At 39.0% G+C, this 23,990-nt stretch overlaps 1 protein-coding gene across 6 annotated transcripts in view; it reads right to left on the bottom strand.

The window, feature by feature from the left end:
• Positions 1 to 23,990, bottom strand: part of myt1b (myelin transcription factor 1b) — a 178,875-nt gene extending 154,885 nt beyond the window's left edge. For 4 of the 6 annotated variants that reach the window (XM_035957356.2, XM_035957359.2, XM_035957358.2 and 1 more), the window contains exon 1: positions 23,862 to 23,990. In XM_035957356.2, the coding sequence (XP_035813249.2) occupies positions 23,862 to 23,973 (112 nt within the window). In that variant the 5' untranslated portion in view covers positions 23,974 to 23,990. The remainder of the gene's footprint in view (positions 1 to 23,861) is intronic. The other 2 variants (XM_035957355.2, XM_035957357.2) reach the window with 1 other exon arrangement.

Below are 23,990 nucleotides of genomic sequence, written 5' to 3'. Positions count from 1 at the left end.
AATGCACTTCAGAGAGAGAACCCGGAGAAAAACTAAAGAACGGTAAAGTCCTCTTCATTTGCCAGATTTGTGTTATTGACGGGCAGCGTTTATGTCAAAGAGGAAGCAACGAGAAACAGATGCAGAGAGGAGAGATGGGGAATCCAGATCAATAGTAGGAGAGGGGTCGCACTCGCACACAAACACAGCCCCATTAATAATGTCTTTAAGGCCAGGAAGGAGCTGTTGAATTCTGCCACGACTTGACTCTTCAAACATATGCAGCCACATTAGTGAAAACTGGCACATAGACTGAAGCAAAGAGGTTCATTTCTGTTCACATTACAGATTACTAATCAGTATTTTGATTAAAACTGTGAGCAAATCAGCCCTAAATAGCATGTAATTGAATCAGTCTGGTTTTTCTGCTATATTCGATCTCAAATCATTAGTTTTTTCCAACGATTCCTGCTTGACTGTCTCTGATTTGCCTTAAATTTTATAACATAAAATATGATTATTAATCAAGATACATGTGGCACTTTTAATCGACATGTTAAATAATTTCTGAGAAAAAAAAGCCTCTCGACCCACTTTCAGCACATTTTTTTACATATCAAAATTTGAGGCAGTTTGAACAACAACATCTCAGGAACTATTAAAGATAAAAGTCTGAATATTTAAACGTTAATTTAAGTTATTTCTCATTGTGTAATTGATTCAGAATCTGGAATATTGAAGAGCAAACCATCTCTGATTATGAGTTGAAATATGGAGAAAAAAAATCAAGCTGCCACATAAAGTCCCATCTTTGAGCACATATTAACAAAAATAAATAAATGTAAAATACATAGAATACTTTATAACATGAAATATTCGGTCAGGTTATTTTTGTTTAACTTAATAACTAATTGTGCAGGTGAAACAAGCAATGCCATAAAAAAACTAAAATATTGCTAGATTTTCCGAACGATGTAGAGAATTTAGGTTGGCAGGCATTAACCATCACAGGAAACTTTGCCATAGTAGTAATTGAATTGCAACACTCCGCCAGTTCTCTCTGTTTGACAAAACAGGACTGCTGGTAGTCCAAGTGACCTCCTACATCCTCCTCTATCTATATATTCAAATATTACCTATATATTCTAGGCCTGGGACTTTAATACGTTAATTACGACTAATTAGTTACAGAAAAAATAACATGTTGAAAAAAGATAACACATTAAATCACACGGGTAACACTGATGCCCACTCCAGGCCAGTAGGTGGCGGTAATAAACCTAAAGTCTAAAGGAAAGCCTAAAGGAAAGTTGGACCCATACGGCGGCTCGGTCGCAAACTTTCTCTTTTATTACGAAAACTGTTCAGCAAAAAGTATTTCTGAAAGCATTTGAGGTGAGAAATAAGCTGCTGAATCTGTCCTCGTTTTAGTTCAACGACATTTAGTTTAGACGTCTAACGAAAGTTTTGCGATGCATTGGGCCTCCACTCCCCACACCACATTTGCAAAAATGAAACTACTTTATGCAAATAAGGTCTGGGGCGACACACCATATGTTAGCTATGACGGTCTTGGTACCGGCAAATGGTGTAGCCAGCCCATAATAGATCATTTTTCCAATTTTCAAGACATTGAAAGTGCTTGAGTCTTAAAAAAAGTTTTTAAAAAGCCTTAAAATGTTGAATATAATCAATATAATTGCACTTTGAGTTTGCAGTAATCTGTGAATGTAGTAGACAGACGAAAAATGCAGATAAATATAAATGAAACATAAACATTGTTGTTAAGATCACATATGATCAACCAAAATTTATTTGAATTGAAAAACTTATTGAGTCAATATTTCTATTTGACAAAAACGCCATTAATCATGATTAATTAATTACAAAGCCTCTAATTAATTTGATTAATTTTTTTAATCTAATATATTCATATATTAGTGTGTTCATATTAGTGTGTTCATAGCGCCCTGTCCATACTGTTTATACTGTAACATAACGTAAATAATGCACTTTACTGGTTGGATGCTAAACAGCATTTTGTTGTCTTAGTACTTGCACTGTGCAGTGACAATAATAAAGTTGAATCTAATCTAATCTGCAGGTCGTTATGGTATTAAATAGTAACAGTTTCCACCTGGTGGAACAAGCAGGTACTGCGGCTAATATATATTTTCTGACATGCATGTCCTTCATTGGGTAATATATTTTTAATCAGTTAAATTATTAATGCAGATTAACTGATTAATAAATCAATAACATCTGGAGTTTGTATATATGAAGGATTTAAATGGATACATATTGTAAACAATGAAAAAGTGAGAAACTAATTTTTTCCCGTCAAAAATGAAACTTAAAACATTGCTTGACGACATCATCCAAAGTTGGTTTATTCTAATTGCTGAGAGGCCTCTATTCATAGCGACCGTGCTCTGAGCCTTTTCGATATATGTGATAATAGGATTCATTGTTTCCCCCACCGCTTCCTTTATTCTCCACTCCCTCCTCCTGTCCTGCACGCCATCCATTTGAAAAGGAAGGCACTGCATTTAAATTACGTCGGCAGTTTACTGTAAGAGTCCACCGGGGATACCGAGACAGGCCGAGAGAGAGAGGGAGAGTGAAGGGGGGAGGGTATTAAACAGAGTTATGGGAAATAGCCGAGGCGATCTAAAGATGGGGAAAGATAGTGACGGAGATGTTGGGAAGAGGCTGAGTGGGCAGATGGGGAAGAAGCGACACAGTGAGTGACGTGGAGCAATAACGGAAGAAGTCAAGAAGGGCAAAAGGTCAAAGAAAAAAATGTAAATTTGAATGGAGAGGTGAGAGGCGGAGGTGTATAAACAGTCAGAGGTGCAGGAAGTGAGTTTAATGTCCGTCCTGTCCTTGATCTGTGCTGCTGAGGAAGGAGAGTCTATTTGTTCCTTTTCTCTCTCGCGTTGTTTACGTTGACCACGATGACCGCCGTCCTCTCCTCCTCATCACTGATGGATGACAAACAAGCCCAGGCAATTCCGCGATGCTCTTTGTCATCCCTGCAGCGGAGGACTGGTGTGTTTGGCTATTTACATGCAAATAGAGGCTGACCAACACACACGGCGCAAAACACACAGCCGCCACCCTCTGACTCTTATTCCTTCTGTCCTGCATTGTGTTCACTTTATTCCAGAGGTGTACTCACTGTGGTGCTCGTGTCACACATTGTTATTATGATTGCACTGCAACATGCTTAATTACACTTACACAAAGCCTTTTTTACGCTGTGCACACTTAACCATGTTATATATTTAACTTCAAAACCGTTTTTTATCAATTAATTCTACAGATTATAACAGCTAAAGCTAATAGTAATGCTAACTTATCAAAAAGCAGACACGGAGCTTTAATCCTTTCAAAGGTCAGACATGTTGAAAATCTGTTTTCATTATGTTTTGTATGTTTAATAACCTTAAAATGCTGTGAAAATGTAAAAATGCTTGAAGGCCATCAACTCGATGGCTTGTCATCTGTGTAATCAGTGGTCACTGATTAAAAATAACAATAAAAATTTGCTTTATACTATATTACTAAATTATAGAGGCTGTATTTTTAACTAATAAAGCCTAAATAGATACATAAATATTCTGTATTAGTAAATGAAATATGCTATATTGATAAATGATATAGCCCATATGCTATACTAGGTATTAAGACATCTCTATTAGTAAATAAAATGTCCTATATGACTAAATAATATAAAAATATTAGTGAACGATATGGGTTAATCCATCTCAAAAACAACAGGGGCCTTCTGCTTGTTCATTTCTGATTTTCCCGCAACGTTACTGGCACAAAAAATGGATAATTGTAAAGATATATGCAAAAAAAATGTAACTTGATATGTCGCATATTTTCTAGATAAAACATTTTTTCAGCAGGGTTATTCACACATTAAAGAGGACAATATCTGAGGACCTCCTAAAAATAAAAGTCAAAACTTTTCAGTCATTTTCACCTGAAAAACAAAAATATGGTTTTTTTTTTGTTTTTTTTTTTATCTATTTTGAAATTCAAGAACTTTTCTACTAGGATTAGACTCTCCCGTAATATTACAGTGTTAATTAACCCTCATGCAACCATAAGGGCATTTTTTCCATTTTCATATTAGATTTTATTAATTATTATTATCATTATTTTTGAAAACTCTGACTGTGTTAATGCATGAATATTTGGTAGTTGATTAAAAAATCCAACTCAGTTAAGGTGGAATCAACATTAATATTTATTTTTATAGCAGTTTTTGAGACAAGGACTTTTTTTTGTAACTTTTTAAAATGAACGCCTGAAGGTTAATGACTAACGACAAAATTATACAACTGTAACCATTAAAAAAAACTTCTAACCTTGATGGAATGTTTTTTCATATTTTACACATTTTTAAAGAAATATATTTAGTACTTACACTGATGTTCAAGAGTTTGGGGTCACTTGGAAATGTCCTTATTTTTGAAAGAAAAGCATTTTTTGAATGAAGATAACATTAAATGAATCAGAAATCCAGTGTAGATATAGTTAATGTGGTAAATGACTATTGTAGCTGGAAACAGCTGATTTTTAATGGAATATCTCCATAGAGGTACAGAGGAACATTTCCAGCAACCATCACTCCTGTGTTCTAATGCTACATTGTGTTAGCTAATGGTGTTGAAAGGCTCATTGATGATTAGAAAACCCTTGTGCAGTTATGTTAGCACATGGATAAAAGTGTGAGTTTTAATGGAAAACATGAAATTGTGTGGGTAACCCCAAACTTTTGAATGACAGTGTATTTATTTATGAATGCTTGTAATAATACAGGTTTATGAATGATTTAGACTCATGTATAAACAGGTAATAAAGGCTTTACAAGGATTTATGCTTGTGTATATTCATATATGATTGAACATGTTCTTATCCATTTATTAAATGTTAATACACTAGTTAGGGATGTAAGTTGACAAGTTACAAGTGCTGACAAATATGCTAAAACTTAAATGATCTGATGTATGCTTATATAGTGATTTTACACCATTTATTTAGTGTTAATTTACTGTTTATTGATGCTGAACAAGTGTAAAATTTTGCCCTGAAGGTGGGAAAAAAACTGGTGCACCACTGGATTCAACCCTTGTTGGTATTTACGTGCCAGTAGGCAGTGAAAGGAGGAAAGGTAGAAAGCTGCATTCACAGAAATCATAAATGATTCACACCGAGGAGTCCATTTCTACTCCAACAGTCCAGCCTGGGCCTCATAAAAGATTCGATCTCAGGAAACTAGCAGCAGCACTTCAGAGAGCGAGCAGAGAAAAGCGTGTGAACAGGCCTCTCTGGCATCGTACTTTACTCTACGTCCTACTTTTGCACACTGATAGTACTTAACTTGTAATTAGATTGTTTACCCCCTAAAACCCCAAAACACGTGTGGGGTTTAGAAAGTTTACTATCTTTAAAAAGTCACCAAAACTACACAATTTATCACAGCCAGACACTGTAAAAACAAGAAAAGCACCCAGAGAGACCAGTGTGGCGCCAAGGCTGCTCAGTCATCTGATTTCCAATTGAAATCTTTAAACAATTCGTAGTCCGCAGCGGTCCATTTGTAGTAGGATCATAATCATGTGATCGTCAGCAGGCAGCTGACGTAGTGTGTCACTTGTTGTCATAGTTACAGTGACGCTATCTCACAATGATACAGAAATCTTTAACAAATCTGTGGATCCAGACTATAAGCCGCATCACTGCTAAAATCTAATCACTTGGTCCTTGTCTCATTTCTGACCTTCTCTGAAAATTTCGTCCAAATCCATTAGTTTGTTTTTGAGTAATGTTGCGCACAGACAGACAGACAGACAAACCAATGCCAATCATCATATAACTCCGCCGCATTCCTTGTCAGAGTAACAAATGCAAAAGATCACATTTGACACTGATTTTACTTCTTCACTTACTACTTTCCACCCAACCAATCAGGACTCAAAAAATGGAGGAGAAGCTTCAAATTGTGTTGTCAAAAGTTGTATTTTCACCATAAGCAAGTATTATTTTAATTTGGTGCCAAAGCTTAGCCAAGTTTCTAACATGTAAAGTTGTGTAACGAAGCCTGACATGTTCCGAAATCTAACCACGTCTTTTCTGCACCTAAACCGAACAAGGAAGTGAGTGAAAACATATGATGAAAATCAGTTTTTATTATGTTTTGTATGTTTAATGACCTTAAAATGCTGTGGAAAATATGAAAATGCTTGAAACCCATCAACTAGATGGCTTGTCATCTGTGTAACTAGTGGTCACTGATTAAAAATTACATTAAAAAATTTGCATTATACTATATTAGTAAATTATAGAGGGTGTATTTTTAAATAATAAAGCCTATATAGATGCATAAGTGGGTCAAAAATGACCCGGTGAGGTTGTTTTCTGACAATATCTTTGTAATAATCATTTCATATTTCAGCTATTCCTCAAAAAACATGTTTTTGATACCATCCCATTTACATTTTGAAGTTACCCTTTATATTTTTGAATAAATTTTAATATTCGTATTACTACCCCAAGCTCTTTATCACTGATAATACATATAAGAGGTGATGAAGTGCACAAACTTGGAGGCATGGAGAGCAGCAACAGCTGGAGGAAAAGAGTGGAAAAATGTCTACAAAATGGACGTTGACATTCTTCTACTGCTGTTATGTGTAATATTATTCTTTTTCAATTATCAAAATGTTCAAAATCTGTTATACAGTGGAAAAAAACATATTTCAAATATTAAATCATTCTTGTGTGGACAGAAATATTATAAAAACAATAATACAAATGATTATTATTAATTAAAATGACAAAAATTGAATAAAAACACATTGATTCTTCACTGAGTAATTTTTGACCCACTTGTGGAAGAGTGTAGGGTCCAATCACTCATGCATCGAAGGGTTAAAGAGGATATACTACCATTCAAAAGTTTTGGGTCACACAGACAATTTTATCTTTTCCATGAAAATTCACATTTTTATTCATGTGCTAACATAACTGCACAAGGGTTTTCTAATCATTAATTAGCCTTTCAACACCATTAGCTAACATGATGTAGCATTAGAACACAGGAGTGATGGTTGCTGGAAATGTTCCTCTGTACCTCTATGGAGATATTCCATTAAAAATCAGCTGACATTTCTAAGTGATCGCAAACTTTTGAACGGTAGTGTATATTTTTAAATAACGAAACCTACATAAATATTCACAAATATTCTATATTAGTAAATGAAATATGCTAGGTTAGTAAATTATGAAGCTTATATTCTATATCAGCTATTAAGACAGCTATATTACTGAATAAAATATTAGATATGAGTAAAAATATAGGAATATTAGTGAACGATATGGGTTAATCCATTTCAAATCAACAAGGGCTTTCTGCTTGATCATCTGTTATTTCCCTGCAATGTTAATAGCATAAAAAATGAACATCAAAAACATAAAAACGAAACTTAATCCTAGGATTCGTGATGTACCTCTGGCCTTCTTTCAAGCCACATCACAGGTGACAAATTGTGTTCATTTGAAAACAAAATTAAGCTGCTTTAAAAATCCATTTTAGGGTGCAGTTTAGTTGTTTAGAAGCGTAATTTTGTGGAGACTATCGATTGCCAATGTGGTGGACTATTGATTTGAAAAGCGAGCTGTTAATGTTTTTTTACTGTACTTTCCAACAAGAGAGCGTGTTTTTCCAGAATGTCACACTATTCCTTTAAAGCTGAAAAAACGAACACTTGCACACGCCGTAACAGTAGTTTTTTTCTTCACTCTGCTGCTCCTTGTCTTTGCCTTTTCTCTCCTCCTTCCTTCAAACCATTACAGGAGCACAAACAGGCCATTATGCCAGACAGGCAGACATGATTCCTCTCTATCTGCCTCCCCCCTTCTCTCTCTCTCCCCCTTTTCTCTCACCCATGCAAGCACACAGCACCGCCGCTTCCTCTCCTGCTGAATGAAAGAGGAAGTGCAGAGCAGACTGAAGTGTAAAGAGTCCTCTGTCTCCTCCGTCTCTCTCAGACAGAAGTGACACCACAGCCGACAACAACAACAACAAGGACAGTGACAAGCGGCGCTTCCGAATTATTCATGAGGGCTGAAGAATGCAACCGCAAAGGAGCTCAGTGTCTGCAAAAAAAAAACTCCCTCACTCAGCAGCCTTCTTTCAAAGCCGTCCCGTTCATGAGTTACAACCCCAAACTTACGCCCTCCAAGAAGACATTTCCCTCTCAATGGCGCCCACCTGGTCCGAGAAAGGAAAAGAGGCTTCCAGTATCAAAGTGCCTATTCTCCAACTTGGTTGAAAAGTTTGCAGTTTTGTCACAAGCGGTGCTCTGTTGTGAAACAAGACAACTCTGTGTGACACCTGAGCCCGGCACAAAGAGTCTGTTAAAACGCTGCGAGCTGGTGGGAGATGCGCTTCACATCCGTAATGAGGTGATAAACAAACTTTGTCTCGAGTCACTTTTGACTCAGCGAGACTTTGGGAAAAGTTTGGAAACAACAGCCTCTCCCAGAAACTGCATTTTCATAAAAGGTGAGCCTGTGCTTGTGCAGAGAAAACACCCATTATCTCTCATCTTTAAAAGGCAACTGTGAATCCCTTATCGTAAAGCTGCATTTAAATGACTTGTTATTGCTCTCATTATGCTCCCCTGGTTTATTTGTTGGTTAAAGAAAGGTTTTTTGTGTTTTGCTGATGGGGGTTTTAAAAGCTACGGGCCTCAGCGGAGTCAGCAGGGCAAACTCTTTATTGCTGAAAGTATGTTTGTTTTGTTCTTTTTCACGTCGCCAGATAACAAACATCACAACCACCGCACATCCCTCCGCTGTAAAGTATCTAATCAAAGCAGCATCCCAAAATAATCTTAAAAAATTATCTTTACATTACTCCACCAGAGCAGACAAATAAATCACTCATATATACACACAGAACAATGTATTTATGTATTGATTCATTCCCACTTGACTCCTAGTGGTGCTTAGGAGGCACAGCAGCTCTATAGAACACACACTGTGCATTATTAAAAGGAGAAGTTTCTTTCAAGCATCAAACCCCATTCAAACGGGATTTACATCTCTGTGGAGGGAGGATTTCAACAATACCTGTACTGATCAGTTCATATATGTCAGCAGACAAACTACAGCTCCAGTTACCTGCTGTAATCGCGTTAGATCCCGTCTGGAAAGACACTTTGCAGGTTATAGTCATGATTGTTGGCCAGTCGACTGAAATTAGGTGCAGAAGTTCATCATTTCCACATAATAGTGTTGATTCCCTGACCTTTAATCCAACACATTAGTCTGGGTTTTACTGAATAATCCAATATTCATTTGTAAAAATTGTCTAAAAACAAAAAGATAAAAAAAAACATATTTTAGTTCTTTGTTTTCAAAACCAACAATGGATGTAGATGTCAAAATATTTAAAAAGTACAACAGCCTATTTTGGCTTTTTCTCTTAACCAACACTGTAGCATTTTTTTTTTTTTTTTTAAAGGTTTTGTTTGTTTTTGATTGAAACTGGTTTAGTTTTTCATCTCTGGCTTAAAATTAAAGCACAAAAGGACTTCTGTTTGTGCCTTCCAAACAAACTGTGTTTTTGTAATTGTGACATCTGAACAGTTTTTCTCCATTTTTTGTTTTGAAATAAAGAACAGAAACAAGTTGTCAGTTTTTGAATCACAGATAAATTACAGATCCACAGTCATCAGGCCACGGTTTAACTGACCAGAACTTTAATTCCAGACCGAACACTGGATTTTCATTGTAACTAGTGCAGCACCTGCAAAACATCCATGTTAGCATGCTAAAGTTAGCATGTAGCAACCCTCAGTCCCAAAAGTATGATGTTTGACATATCAATGGACTAAAACGTGTTGCCCGACAAGACACACAATTCAAAGCACCAAAGTAGGGAAATTCTTCATGTTAAAACGTTTAAACAGACAAATTAAATAATCTGTAATTGTTAGTTGTCTAAGTTTTTTTTTTTTTTTAAGTTATACTTTTTTATTCAGCCTTTATTTATACAGGTAATCTCATTGAGACACTGGTTCTCATTCTCAAGAGAGACCTGTCCTCAAATAACAGACCTGTCCTCAAATAAATAAACGCTGAAAAAAAAATGTTTACTGTGTTTTTGTTATCCCTCTAGAATATAGAATAATGGGATACAAATGCTTTATTGATCCAAGTGGGAAATTCTGTAAAAACAACACAAAAAAAATATTATTTTAAATTCTCTGATTAGATTCTCCAAGTGAGTACAAAAAACAGATTCTGTTTTTAAAAACAGGCAAAATAACACTATTTGTTAGAGTTAGTGAGGATCAATTCAAGGATTTTCAGAACTTGCTCGTCCAACCACGTCAGAAATCAACTGTGTTGATTAAAACAAGTCCAAGGAGGAGTGAAAAGTCAGCCGTGACAGACACAGAGGGACAACGTGTCTTTCAAACCCACCAGTGGGTTTTGGGGTTCAGAGGGTTGAAGGACACTTACTGTAAAAGTAGAACCTGCAAATGTTTGCAAGTATCTGTGCAAATATCTTTTGATATGTACACTACCGGTCAAAAGTTTGGGGTCTTAGGAATGTATTTATTTTTGAAAGAAAAGCAGCTTTTTTTTCAATGAAGGCCTTCATTAGTTTGTATTGTGCTAAAAGAAAAAATCCCCTTTAAATACACTACTGTTTAAAAGTTCGAGGTCACTTGGAAATGTCCTTATTTTTGAAAGAAAAGCAACTTTTTCAATGAATATAACATTAAATTAATCAGAAATCCAGTCTAGACATTGTTAATGTAGTAAATGACTATTGTAGCTGGAAACAGCTGATTTTTAATGGAATATCTCCATAGGGGTACAGAGGAACATTTCCAGCAACCATCACTCCTGTGTTCTAATGCTACATTGTGTTAGCTAATGGTGTTGAAAGGCTCATTGATGATTAGAAAACCCTTGTGCAGTTATGTTAGCATAAAAGTGTGATTTTTCATGGAAAACATGAAATTGTGTCGATGACTCCAAACTTTGGAATGGTAGTGTATGTGTTACAGGTGGACTACAGTTCGTTCGCAGTTCATTCTGACTAAAAACATTCATCCATCACCTATACACCGCTTAGTCCTCATTAGGGCCCCGGTGGGCTGAAGCCTATCCCAGCTGATTTAGGGTGAAGGCAAGGGACACCTGGACACCTCAGCATGTTCTTGGACTGTGGGAGGAAGCTGGAGAACCTGGAGAAAACCCACACATGCACAGGGACAACATGCAAACTCCATGCAGAAAGATCCCAGGTCCAGGCCAGGACATGAGATCTTCTAGCTGTGAGGCGACAGTGCTAACCACCAAGCCACTGTGCAGCCCCTCACTAAAAACAGTTAATTAAAAATGTTTGTGACAAAAATTCAAATCAATGAATAATATTAAACCAAAAACATGTAAGCTGATAAAACATTGTCACAGCTAATGACAGAAAACAGGCTCCAGATGTTTGGATCACAGCAGCTCTGATGCAGATGTGTTCAGTCAACCCCACCACTCCCTGATCTCATCGTCTCAATGGCAGCCTCCGTCAAAAGTGGAGCAGCAGGCATTGATAACTGCAGTCCCCCCGGACAGGATGGAAGCTCCGGGGTTCACATACCGCATATCTCAGAGTCAAGGCCTCACCACGGTGCACCACGCTGGGGGCACGACTCCCCTGAAGCTCCCCGGAGGCCCCACGGGGCTGGATCTGATGAATGTGGGTCACAGGGAGCTCCCTTCATATGTGTGTGTGTGTGTGTGTGTGTGTGTGGGTTTCAGTCCACTCTCAGACTGCCTTTGGGGTGATAATGAAGAATGGGCCTATTTCTCAGAGCAGGCAGCGGAGCGTAAAGACGACGCATACAAACACATCAACACACACACACACACAGAGGAGCATGTGTGCATAAAGACACGTTTATATTAAAAAAAAAACCTGAATCCTTAAATATGAAAATGATCTACACTTTGGGGAAAAGAAGCCGTTTCACTTCACAGGCCATGCAGCAAGCACAAAAACACACAGCGGATCTACGGTGCGTATTGTGTAACACTAACAGTGCCCCCGCTGAGCTGCTCGCAGCGCACTTCCACCGTGTTTGCCGTTTCTGCCATCCTGCCTCGCGGATCCCCGTGACTGAGCCATGAATACTGCATGGCTTTCCTGAAAGCACGAGGCCCTGTGGAACTAGCAGGCAAAGTGTGCGGGTTCCTCTGCAGGTCACTGTGCCACGCTGTCTCCGTTCTATATTTACTCTACATGAACCTGACTGCGAGTGTTTACGTGTGTGTGTGTGTGTGTGTGTGTGTGTGTGTGTGTGTGTGTGTGTGTGTGTGTGTGTGTGTGTGTGTGTGTGTGTGTGCGCGTATGGGTGGGTGGGTTCGTTCGAGTGGGTGGATGGGTGGCGAAACAGTGTTTATGTTTGCATGCAGGGAGGTGATGTTTGTGTGTATGCGCATATTGATGTGTTCATATGAGGAATCTTGTGTGCATTTGTGCACTCGTGAAGGTGCATGCAATTATAGGTGTGTTTATGGTTGTTTTATGAAGCTGGGAATTGGAGAGAGAGTGTGTGTGTGTGTGTGTGTGTGTGTGTGTGTGTGTGTGTGTGTGGGTGTGTGTGTGTGTGTCTGTGCTGGAAGGTGAAATAATGCTCTTTTCCTGGTAATGTCACATGTTTGCCTGCATGGACTTCAATGCTCAGACTGCATGGAGAATGTATTCAGTGTACCAGAAGAATCATGATGTCTCACACTGGGCAGGGGTGGGGGAAGGGTGTGTGTGTGTGTGTGTGTGTGTGTGTGCGTGCATACATGTGAGAAAGACAAAGATGACCAAACACTCGCTACAGACAATATGTGCAGCACATTTCCCATTTCCTTGTTGTTGGAAGGGGGGGGCTGCAGCTCTTTTGGTGATAATAGCAGGGAATACAGACAATGGTGAAGGTGATTCAATAAACAACCCAGATGCTTCATTTTGAAACAGAAAACACGCACACTCATCTACACACACACACACACACACACACACACACACACACACACACACACACACACACACACACACACACACACACACACACACACAATATAGGTGCACAATGAAAACCTCCTTTGCAGAACTTGACATATGGCGCGCACAATTTCCCTCTCAATTTCAGATCCAACTCCCACAGACGTCCTCACACGCCAGCAAATTGCCACACCCCCCCACCCCCACTCCATCCCTCCCCCCCGCCTCCCTCATCTCCCCCGTCTCTTCATCCCTTCCCTCCCAATTCGCTCCTCTTTCTGAAAGTCATCTGCTCACTAAGCAGTAAGCAACATCGCGGGCCGCTCGCAGAAATGAGAGTATACAAATGATTTGTGGCACAGGCGTCCCACCGGCGCCAGCCTCGATGGCTGTGAGGAGGAAAGGGGGGAGTCCAGGGTGGGGTTGTGAGTGTGGTGGTGGGTGAGGTGGAGTGGGGGGTAATGTCACTTTCACCTTGTGTTTCTGCAGCAGGCCCATGATGATCATTTTTCCCCATTTTCATCGCAAATTTGTTTCGGGCAAGGGGCTAGCGGGGGAAGAGAGAGAGAGCCCGAGAAAGGGGGAGATCGTGGGGGAGAGAGAGGGGTAAACAGAAGAGAAATGGGAGGAGGAGGGTATGTATAAGGGGGGATGGAGCAAAGAGGAAAGAGGTGGGGGGGCGCATCTGCACAGTGACCTTTTTCTGATCCAATCTCACTGATGAATCCTAATGAAGGATTTAATAAAATCACAGTTTACAATCTGTCTCTGCATCAAAGCGTGCAATCCAATTCAAAACACAGGCCCATCTACATTTCCAATATTGTTGCAAACCCATCAACCCCACCAAGCCCTTCCCAGAAAAAAAAAATAAGTGAGGCACATGTGTGTGTGTGTGTGTGTGTGTGTGTGTGTGTGTGTGTGTGTGTGTGTGTGTGTGTGTGTGTGTGTGTGTGTGTGTGTGTGTGTGTGTGTGTGTGTGTGTGTGCGTGCGCGAGAAATGGAGGGAGGAAAAATTGGCCGGGCTGGAGAGCGAGCGGCTGGCGCATTTGTTCCAGCTGTAGCCTAATGTCACAACTCGTCATATTCATTTGGCCTTCTAATGAGGCTAAAGTCAACAAGGAGCAGCATACATGAGTGGAATGGCTGCACCGCTAAATGAACAGAGACGAATAGACAAGAGAGTAAAAAGGCACAAAGGACGCGACGGTGAGAGAGAGCAGAACATGGGGAATCATTTCAAACTTGATAACGTACAGGCCCTGCCATGAGTTCACACAAACACACTCCTCACACACGTCGTCATCTGACATTTTCCCCGAAATCAAAAGGGCACACCTGTTACACTGTCAGTGAGTCGGAGTCTGCAGAGCAAACAAGACAGATGGATAGATCAATGCAGCCGTTTGAATGTCTGTAAGTTGATGCAGTGAAGTGAAGGAGAGGAGGCATTTAAAAAAAAATACTGAGGCCTCCAAAGCTTCGAGCTCCGGAAACACTCTGCAACAGTGACATCTGCTGGACTAATATTATTATAACAGGATCTACAGCCTGAACAAACCAATAAATCTACCAAACAAGTCTAAGTACGTGAAGACAATGTCATGTTTGATCTTCATGAGTCGATTTAATCAGTGTTATGCTTTCTGTGGTCCGGAGTTGGAAAAAAAATAAGCTTTTTTCTGAAACGTGCTTGATATTTGAAAATTTACCAGAGGTTTATCCTAAGAAACTGAAAGTATGGGGTTTGGTATATCGAGATTTTGATGTTGCACCCAACTAGAGAAATTTGTCTCATTTAAAACTTTAATTAAACAAATGAAATACAGTAATGTGTAATTGTTAGCTTCCTAAGATTAACTCAAATTAAATAAATTTTATAAATTTATAAGGCAGGGGGACAACTTAATCTTTTCCTTAGTAGTTTTAGTTTGTGGTCAGGATTACTACATAGATGTGGAAATGAATGTAAATTTTAAAAACTTTTTGTTTCTTAAGAAATCTCAGTTTGTTCATAATGTTCTGTAAAAAGATAGTTTATTAAATGTGAACATTGTCAGACTGTACTTTTTGCACTAAAACAAAGGAAAAAAATGGAATTGATGTTATTTATAGGTTATTATGTTCTGATTTTACTGATCCAGCCCACTTGAGATCAGATTGAGCTGAATGTGGCCCTTGAACTAAAATGAGTTTGACACTCCTGATCTAGAGTATAGAATAATAGAATAAAAAAAAGAAATACTTTTATTTTTAAAAAATAAAAAAAACTTTTAATTTCTCAGAGAAAAGTATGCAAAATTACACTATTTATTAGAGAGATTCTATAAAAACAGATTTAATCTTTCAACTGTGTGCGAGGATATGATGATCATCGATCTGTATTGGTGTTGCTCTAACTGGCACAGGCAGCTACTGTGTTAACAACAGTGGTGAAACGCAGTACTTTTAAACCTTCTGCGTACTGCGGGATTTATGCTTAAAAATGCGATCTTCTCGTGGAATGTGGAGGACACCTGCATGTGCTGTTCTGGAGTCCTGCAAATCTGTTCTTAAATTACAATGTTTAATCAATAATCTCTTTATTCTATCTGCCTCATTTTACAAAAGGCAAATACATACAAATATATAAGTACTTTTATATATTTTTTTCACCAAAACCAATAAGCCGGTTCCAGTTTAGCTGCAATCAACAACCTCGACAAAAATTCAGGAACCTTTCAGCTAAACTGTAGCTGTCTTTACACAGAGTGGAGAGAAGACAAGTATGGAAACACATCAAAAACTGAAGTAGTAAAATGTCAGCAGCACATTACCTGTAAAACATGTGGGCACTCGGGGAAAAAATGCTTTGTAACATAAATAACCAAAGAAATTCATCTTCGTTTTCATAATTAATGGCTTGACAACTGTGTCATTCTGCACAAAACACATTTCTGAGTTCTCTCTACTTCTTGTTGCTGTTTCCATGGAGGTGCAGGATTTCATATTGCAGTGATAAACAAACCCACAGTGAGTCAAAATGTAAGCAGAAGCCATCATGAAAAACTCACCAGCTGCCACTGGATCTAATAAAGGACACTTTGAAGCTGCATTATGGAAAATCTGTTAAGAGCTTGAGCCACGCTAGAGAGTAAAACTGAGAATATCTGTTGCTTAGGGTTTGACCATTAGTTTTAGGGGAAAGCACTTCTTTAAAACTGACAAAACAGTTTATTTGTGTGGCTTTTAAAAGTTATTTAAAGCAAACAGGAAGCTAGTTGGCTGGTTCTGTCTCAACAGGCAGAAATAAAGTGCAATAAATCTTCATTATCTCTTTAGTCTGTCAACCAACCACAATGTGTATCTGAACCACATATTCTTAAAGAGGAAGGAAGTATTTTCCAAGTTGACGTATCACACAAATTAAGGAGGTAACAGTGCAGACTTACTTCTAAGTCACTTTCTAGCATGAGGGGATTATTTTTCTTTGTAAAAAAAAAATACAGAAAATGTGTAACTTTGATACACAGAGATGAGCTTTTAGGAGCGTCATCAATGCAAGGAGAGGAAGTTTACAATGACAGAAAATCTCTGAAAGTTTGGCAAGTTGTAGAATTAACCCTTTGAGTAGTTTCTGGTCATTTTCTGGTCCTGTTTTTACTCACTGTGGGCTCATTTTAGACTGCAATATAAAGTCCTGCAGCACTATTGAAACAGCAGAACCATGGTTAGAAGCACAAAGAATTCAAAAATGTGTTTTTTACAGAATGAAAAAGTTATATCACCAAAAAGGAAAGCTGAATTTCTTTGATTAATGCTTTCACAATAGCAATTAACTAGGGCTGGCCCGAATAGCAGTTTCTGGGCTCCAGTTGCGTCAAGCAGTAGAGAATTTAAATTTTTTACATAATCTGGTTGGAGCAAACGGTTAATTTTTGGAAAAGTTTAAAAATGAGACATGTGGAACAAGAAAAGCACTCAGAGAGCGCAGTACTCCGCCAAGACTGCTCAATCATTGTATCATTTCTGACAAATAAGTCCCAATAAGTCCGCAGCGGTCTATTTGTAGTAGGATCGCAATCATGTGATCGTCAGCAGGCAGCTGACGTAGTGTTCACTTGTTGTCATAGTTACAGTGACGCTGTGCCGCTATCTCGCAATGATACAGAAATCTTTATCACTGCCAAAATCTAATCACTTGATCCTTGTGCCATTTCTGACCTTCCCTGAAAATTTCATCCAAATCCTTTTGTCTGTTTTTGAGTAATGTTGCAACAGACAAACAAACAGATGGACAAATGCATGCTGATCGTCAAATAACTCCGCCGCATGCCTTGGCAGAGTTATAAAGTTATTTGGATGAAATACCTCAATTGTACACCCAGATTTGGTTGACTTTTTCCAACAGAAGGGTGCATCACAAATTCTTTTGATTTCTGATAAATAGTGTGATTAGTGACGTAGTGAAACCCAGGGCTTAGGTTCAGAGAGTTCAAAGCTTATAATTTACCTTGTTATCACACATTAAACACTGTCAGCTCTTTCAGCAGTTAACAAAACGAAAGTTCTTCATGACCGAGACTAAACCTGCTCCAGATCCTGCACTCAGGCGAGGATTAAATTACCGAGCTTGCAATGCTTCACTGTTGTGATATGTTATTGATCCGCCATAGTCAAAATGGTTTTCCATTTCCCCATCCTCCCCCAACACCAAGAGTGCAGGTTGAGCTATAGAAGCTTTCAGCAGGACGGATGGCTTGGAAACAAGGAGGTTAGTTCTCTGGTTGCAACTTCCTGCTCCACCCTGACGCATCGAAGAGGACAACTCCATCTGCACTGTGTCCACAAAAAGAGGATCAAAGCCATACTACCGATAGCAGGTAATAGATCAGTGCTATCTCTGAGGAATAGGTGTATTGATTGGATATCAGATCTAATGTATGACCGCTGCCTGCATCTGAACAGCTGTAATTTCTGTCTGATTAGACTTCAGATTGCAATTACTTTCCGTATCGACAACACATTTTAATGAGACTGTTTGTGCCAGAATCCCAATCTACATGAACCGCACCGCGAGCGTATATGGTTTTAATACGGATGTTTTGGTGTGAGGTATGTGCTGGGCGTTTGCTAATTTTGTCCGTGCGTGTGTGTGTTTATGTGTGTGTGTGTGTGTGTGTGTGCCTGCAGAAGGCTCCAGAGCTGATCAGAGTGTGGAGCGACAGCTGTGCTACAAATCAGCGCCCATTTACTGGTGACAGAGTCATTAAAGCCGACTCATCTCATAAAACACAATGCACATGGTCAAATACCATTCACTCCATTCACGCTCATAACTCAGTTTACTGGGCGCAAACACACACGGGCCCCATGCACGCACACACTCGCAGATGCACATGCGAACACACAAACCCTCGCTAAGCTAAACCAAGTGTGTCAATTGGAATGAGTGCAGGGGGTGCGTTTTCCTACGTGTGTGTGTGTGTGTGTGTGTGTGTGTGTGTGTGTGTGTGTGTGTGTGTGTGTGTGTGTGTGTGTTGTTTGTGAATCCATAATAAGTAGGGTGATAACGACACAGAGGTATAGATGGAGATTTGCTAAAAGCACAGCAGCAGTAAACACCGTCACACTTTGTCTGAGGGTTATTTTACGATAAGTGCAACATACATGCAGCATCCTCCCTTCCTCTTCTCCCTCTCGGTTTGGCGCAATTACACAAATTACACAAAATACATGTACATTTATGCAAATCTGCGGTGCATTTCTGTGCAGCTATATCCTCCCACCACTGCCGAACAACCTGATTCAGGTACTATTAAACAGATTCATGAATCACTTATCACAAAGGTGACATTAGAGTGCCTTTGTGAAGACAGAAGCTGTATACTGAGTTCTACTTGCTACTATAGGAAAGTGTGGGTCAGCTTTCCCCTTTACAGATTTATATGCCGCGTTACAAAGTGCTTTCTGTGGATTAATGTGCCATAGGCAGGCAGTGAGGTGTAAAATGTCGCTAACCTCAATCTAATCTGGGGTCAGTTGCAAGACTGAGAAGGTCACTGCAACACCTGGGCCAACTCAATGCAGCCGGTATGGATGGAAATTTGCGTCAATAGTTGTGAGAAATGTGTGTTTCACTAGAAATAGAAACTATTTTAAAAATCTGTATCACTGTTTGAGCAGAGAATTGGCCCTTTAAGATCTACCATTGTGCAAGTCCACCATGATATATTTTTACATTTTCACATACTGTAGTGCAATTTGTTGGAGTATGTGTTTTTTTTTTGGCTTTACATCAATACAACCCTTATATCCCAAGTTCTAATATGTATTGACTTTTGTCTTAACTACTACAATAAATTGCTTAAAAGTGCAATAAACCTACAAAAATTCAAATCGTTTTTGTTTTTTTCCTATATATTTCAAAATACAGAAATAGCATAGCTGTATCTCTGAAATTTGTAAATGTAATAAAGTTGCACAATATGCCATGGTCTCGTTTGTTATGTGCACTTTATTGTGTATTTTTACAAACCCATCACTGCAACGAAAAAGCGCTCTGAGACACGGTGACTGTGTGAAATATTAGTCTAACTCCCCAGAATTTATATGCAAAGAGAATGATCGATCTATCTTATCTGGTTTTAAATCTACCGCCAATCAAAAATGAATATGCAATCATTGCGCCGGCACTACGCTGGCCTGTACAGGGTTAACAAATGTGCCTCACTACTCACAAACAAAGCACCTAATTTGAATAAAGTTAAACAGGTCTCGACATAAACAAAGCCAAGCATCAATAACTGTTTACATATTGTGACTTGAGGTTCACCAATCTAATAACATCTACTTTTGAAATGCTTCACAGTGTTTCCTCTAGGATTTTTTTCAGCAGCGCCGGCAGGCCGCTGCTGAATGAATGTAGAGGAAACCCTGCTTCATGTAGATAAAGTAGTCTTAGAATATTTGAGACATTTGTATGTTGAGTTTTCTGACATCCTGCTGCCTTTAGGTACTGATGGATTACTGGGACATCCAACCATTCAGCCATGTGTGGATTGGAAAATACATCCATGAGCACCATAATTTATTCTTAAGCCACAACAGCATCTAAACCTGCAAAATCAATTTTTTTTTTTTGCAATTTATTAACGCTTGTGGACAGTTGGTGGAGCAGCTGCTGCATCACTTTGCCTCCATTACAATCAATAAAAGCGGCTGAAGCAGACATGAGAGCAGTGTGTAAGTGGTGCTGCAAATGCATAAAGAGAAACTACTATTTATAGTTGTTTTATATGAAGTATGCATGTCGCTTTAATACAGAAACGGGGCATTTATTTGCCTGTAAAAGCTGACACTTGCTCAGATAATAGCATTGTTCTTTAGCAGGAAAGTGAAAAGAGCTGCAAGAACTGGTGTTTGTCTGAGATGTAGAACTGATATCCTATTCAAACCCAACTGAATTTATGACTCATTGGCTGGCCTGATGTCAATAAGACTGATAGAAGTCTCTGTCACAGTGCTTCTTTAATGACGCTCTCTGTTTTCTAACACAGAAATGCCCATCTTCTCTGGTTGTTGGAGTATTTAACAGTAAGAGGCTCCACCTGGTGGCACAATCAGGTAATACAGCTAATTTGCAATTCTTGAAGTGTATATTATCAAGGAAAATGGTTTCAGCGGAACCATTTTCCGCTAAATATTAAATGAAAACTAAAAAAAATGTTTGAGCTGGACATCCCTACTTAGTAACATGAGCCCTTACAGAGTCTACTGTAATTTATAGATGTTAACTGTTTATGCTAATTTAATGTGTTATTTGCAGATGATGGTTCATGCATTTGGCTGCACAGTGGCGTAGTGGTTAGCACTTTCGCCTTGCAGCAAGAAGGTCCCTGGTTCACGTCCCGGCTTTCCCGGGATCTTTCTGCATGGAGTTTGCATGTTCTCCCTGTGCATGTGTGGGTTTTCTCCGGGTACTCCGGCTTCCTCCCACAGTCCAAAAATATGCTGAGGTTAATTGATTATTCTAAATTGCCCGTAGGTGTGAATGTGAGAGTGATTGTTTGTCTCTATGTAGCCCTGTGACAGACTGGCGACCTGTCTAGGGTGTCCCCTGCCTTCGCCCGAGTCAGCTGGGATAGGCTCCAGCACCCCCCGCGACCCTAGTGAGGATTAAGCGGTGTATAGATAATGGATGGATGGATGGATGGTTCATGCATTTGAAGTTACTGCGCACATTAATCTGTGTGGCATATCATGACTTTACAGGATGATCCTGAATAGTTACAAGAGCTGCTGGGAGTAGTCGGCACACTCAGTGACTTATGCAAAAGACCACAGAATTTTTGTTCTTTGATTAAAGTATAGGGTATATTCTTGGATAATTTCTAAATGAAGCACATTAATGCTTAGAGTTAGCTTACAAGATGTCTGTTCATAAATATGAAGCTACAGCCAGTAGCAGTTTAGCTTAGCATGAACGCTGCAAACAACAATTCTGGCTATTTTAAAAGAAGTGCTAGCTGCCTTCTAGCCTTCATGCTAAGCTAAGTGAACTAGCTGATGGCTAGCTTCATGCTTACATAGAAGTAGAATCAATCTTTTCATCTAACCTTTGGGAAGAATGCAAATAATTTTGCTCAGAACACCAAACCATTTTTGAATCTTTCTTGCGGAGCCTTTAGCAAACCTAAAGCAACTTGGCAACGTTTCCTTTTTTCAAAAATGTTCAGTTTAAAATGGTTCTATTTCAATCGTATGTGATTCCAGCAGCTATCAGCAGCTTTCTTTAAGTGCCTTATGTTACATAATGGTCAAATGAACATGTGAAGGAAAGAACAAGTTAAAGGGGAAACCAAAATACTTAAATCTAATCATCTATGGTTGAATGTTGTGTTATTTGCAGATGATGGTTCATGCATTTGAAGTTACTGCTCACATTAATTTGTGTGGCATACCATGACTTTACAGGATGATCCTGAATAGTTACAAGAGCTGCTGGAAGTAGTCGGCACACTCAGCGACTTACGCAAAAGAGCGCATAGGTAGGTCCTCAACCTATGGCGTTTCGTCATTATGTCGGAACTGGTTACCTAGAACTAGTTGGCGAGTGTAAAAGCAGTGCAACATATTCTGTTATCTTCTTGTAAAATGACTTGTACATGCATGAAAGTGATTGGTATTCATGACTTTTCTGAAGAACTGATCAATATATCTTGATGCACGTAACGGCTTTGTTTGCATTTTTGCCGGAGTTCTGACTTAGTAGGAACGGAACTCCAAAGTAAGACGAGGACCCCCTGTTTAGAGTATATTCTTTAATCATTTGTAAATGAAGCACATAAAGTTATGTGACTTCATGAAATATCACAATTTTAAGCCTAAATTTGGATAATTTCCACGACAGAACAACACGTCAAGGATGATAAATTCAAAATTGAAAAATTGGACAGTTCTTCCTGTGCAATTTTGGTGATTCATAAACAACTAGAATGCCATTCAACCCCCTCCAGCAGGTTCTGGGGTTCAGAAGGTTAAATGGCGACGTGCTGTTTCCAGGCAACATGTGATGTCACAATATTGTGCCTCATTTCTCCTTCGTGAACTCACACAATCAGCCATTTCAGCTGCACATAGGTTTCATCAGTAAAGCCTGAAAGACTTCAGCAATTCTGCCTGAGTGTGCTCCAATGCCCATACTTCCATACTATATAGTACGTCATAAAAAGATTTAGTACATCACAGTACATACTATGTCAACTGTAGTATGCCAAAAACACCCAGATGCCCTTCTACACCTGATCAGATTGTGTAGTTTTGCGAGCCAGCTTACATTTCTGGCCATTCCAGCCCACAATCCTCAGTGCAGTTATGTCACATACGTCACCGTGATAGCACACAAACACATGACAGCTCATTTCACACTACAGGTCAAAGTTTAAGTTGCAATATTAGGGCGAAGTAGTATGTCCCAGTTGTACACACACTACACCTAAATACCTAAAGTACAAAGAAAAAGCATGCATTTGCAACGCAGCAAACCTTTTGTTGGATTCTACAACCGAAGTCACTTCCTCTGAAATCAACACAAAACAAACATTCTGCCTTAATATCACACACAACCTCCACTACAGACACAGATTGATGAATACTCCATCCCATTGGGGAAACTCAAGGAATCCAGTAGCTCAGATGCATTACTTGTCAAGAAAAATATGCAAATCAGGTGCAAATTGGATTAGTAGAGGAAGAAAGGTGTAAACAAAAAAGTGATGGCACAATTTATAAAAAAGGGTATTAAGAAAGATAAATACAGAATAACAGTAAAAATGATGAACATATATGGCGTGTTTAAGCCCTGGATTTTTGCATAGTTATTATATACAGTGTGTGTATGGGTTGTATTGAGCAAAACAAAACATCAAACATAATACTGCTGAATGAAAAGTTGTTTCAGACTTTATCTTTAGTCCCTATCATCTATTCCACTATGTTAGTCATCACTACCTTGTCCTTAACAGGTACTATTTGAACAGAAATCGCACTTGTACATCATAAACTCATAAGACATTGACTGAGGCTGTTTTCTGTTACCATGAAGCTCATTACATTTGACAACTATTTACTGGGGAAATGCGTAAGTGCCAGATGATCTGTAACTTGTGGTTCCACAATAATACACTGTTGTTTAAAGGTAACGATAGGAAAAGGGAAGATTGAAGCTTGTTTGGATAACGTGTGCTTGCACAAACATACAACCCTGCAAACACACACACACTTCCTCATATTAAGGCGTCTGTCTTACCTTTCTCAAAGAATTCACAGTCTTTCATGGCCTGGTCGCAGTCAGAGCGTCTGAGCACAGCTGTCGATGACCCACTGACCTTCAGATGAAGAACGTGGCTAAACATCACCATGTGCCTCAAGAGGAAAT

The sequence above is a fragment of the Amphiprion ocellaris genome, chromosome 8, assembly GCF_022539595.1.
Source record: "Amphiprion ocellaris isolate individual 3 ecotype Okinawa chromosome 8, ASM2253959v1, whole genome shotgun sequence".
NCBI classification, from domain to species: domain Eukaryota; kingdom Metazoa; phylum Chordata; class Actinopteri; family Pomacentridae; genus Amphiprion; species Amphiprion ocellaris.
The sequence above is the reverse complement of the archived record's forward strand: the minus strand, read 5'-3'. Positions and strand labels throughout refer to the sequence as shown.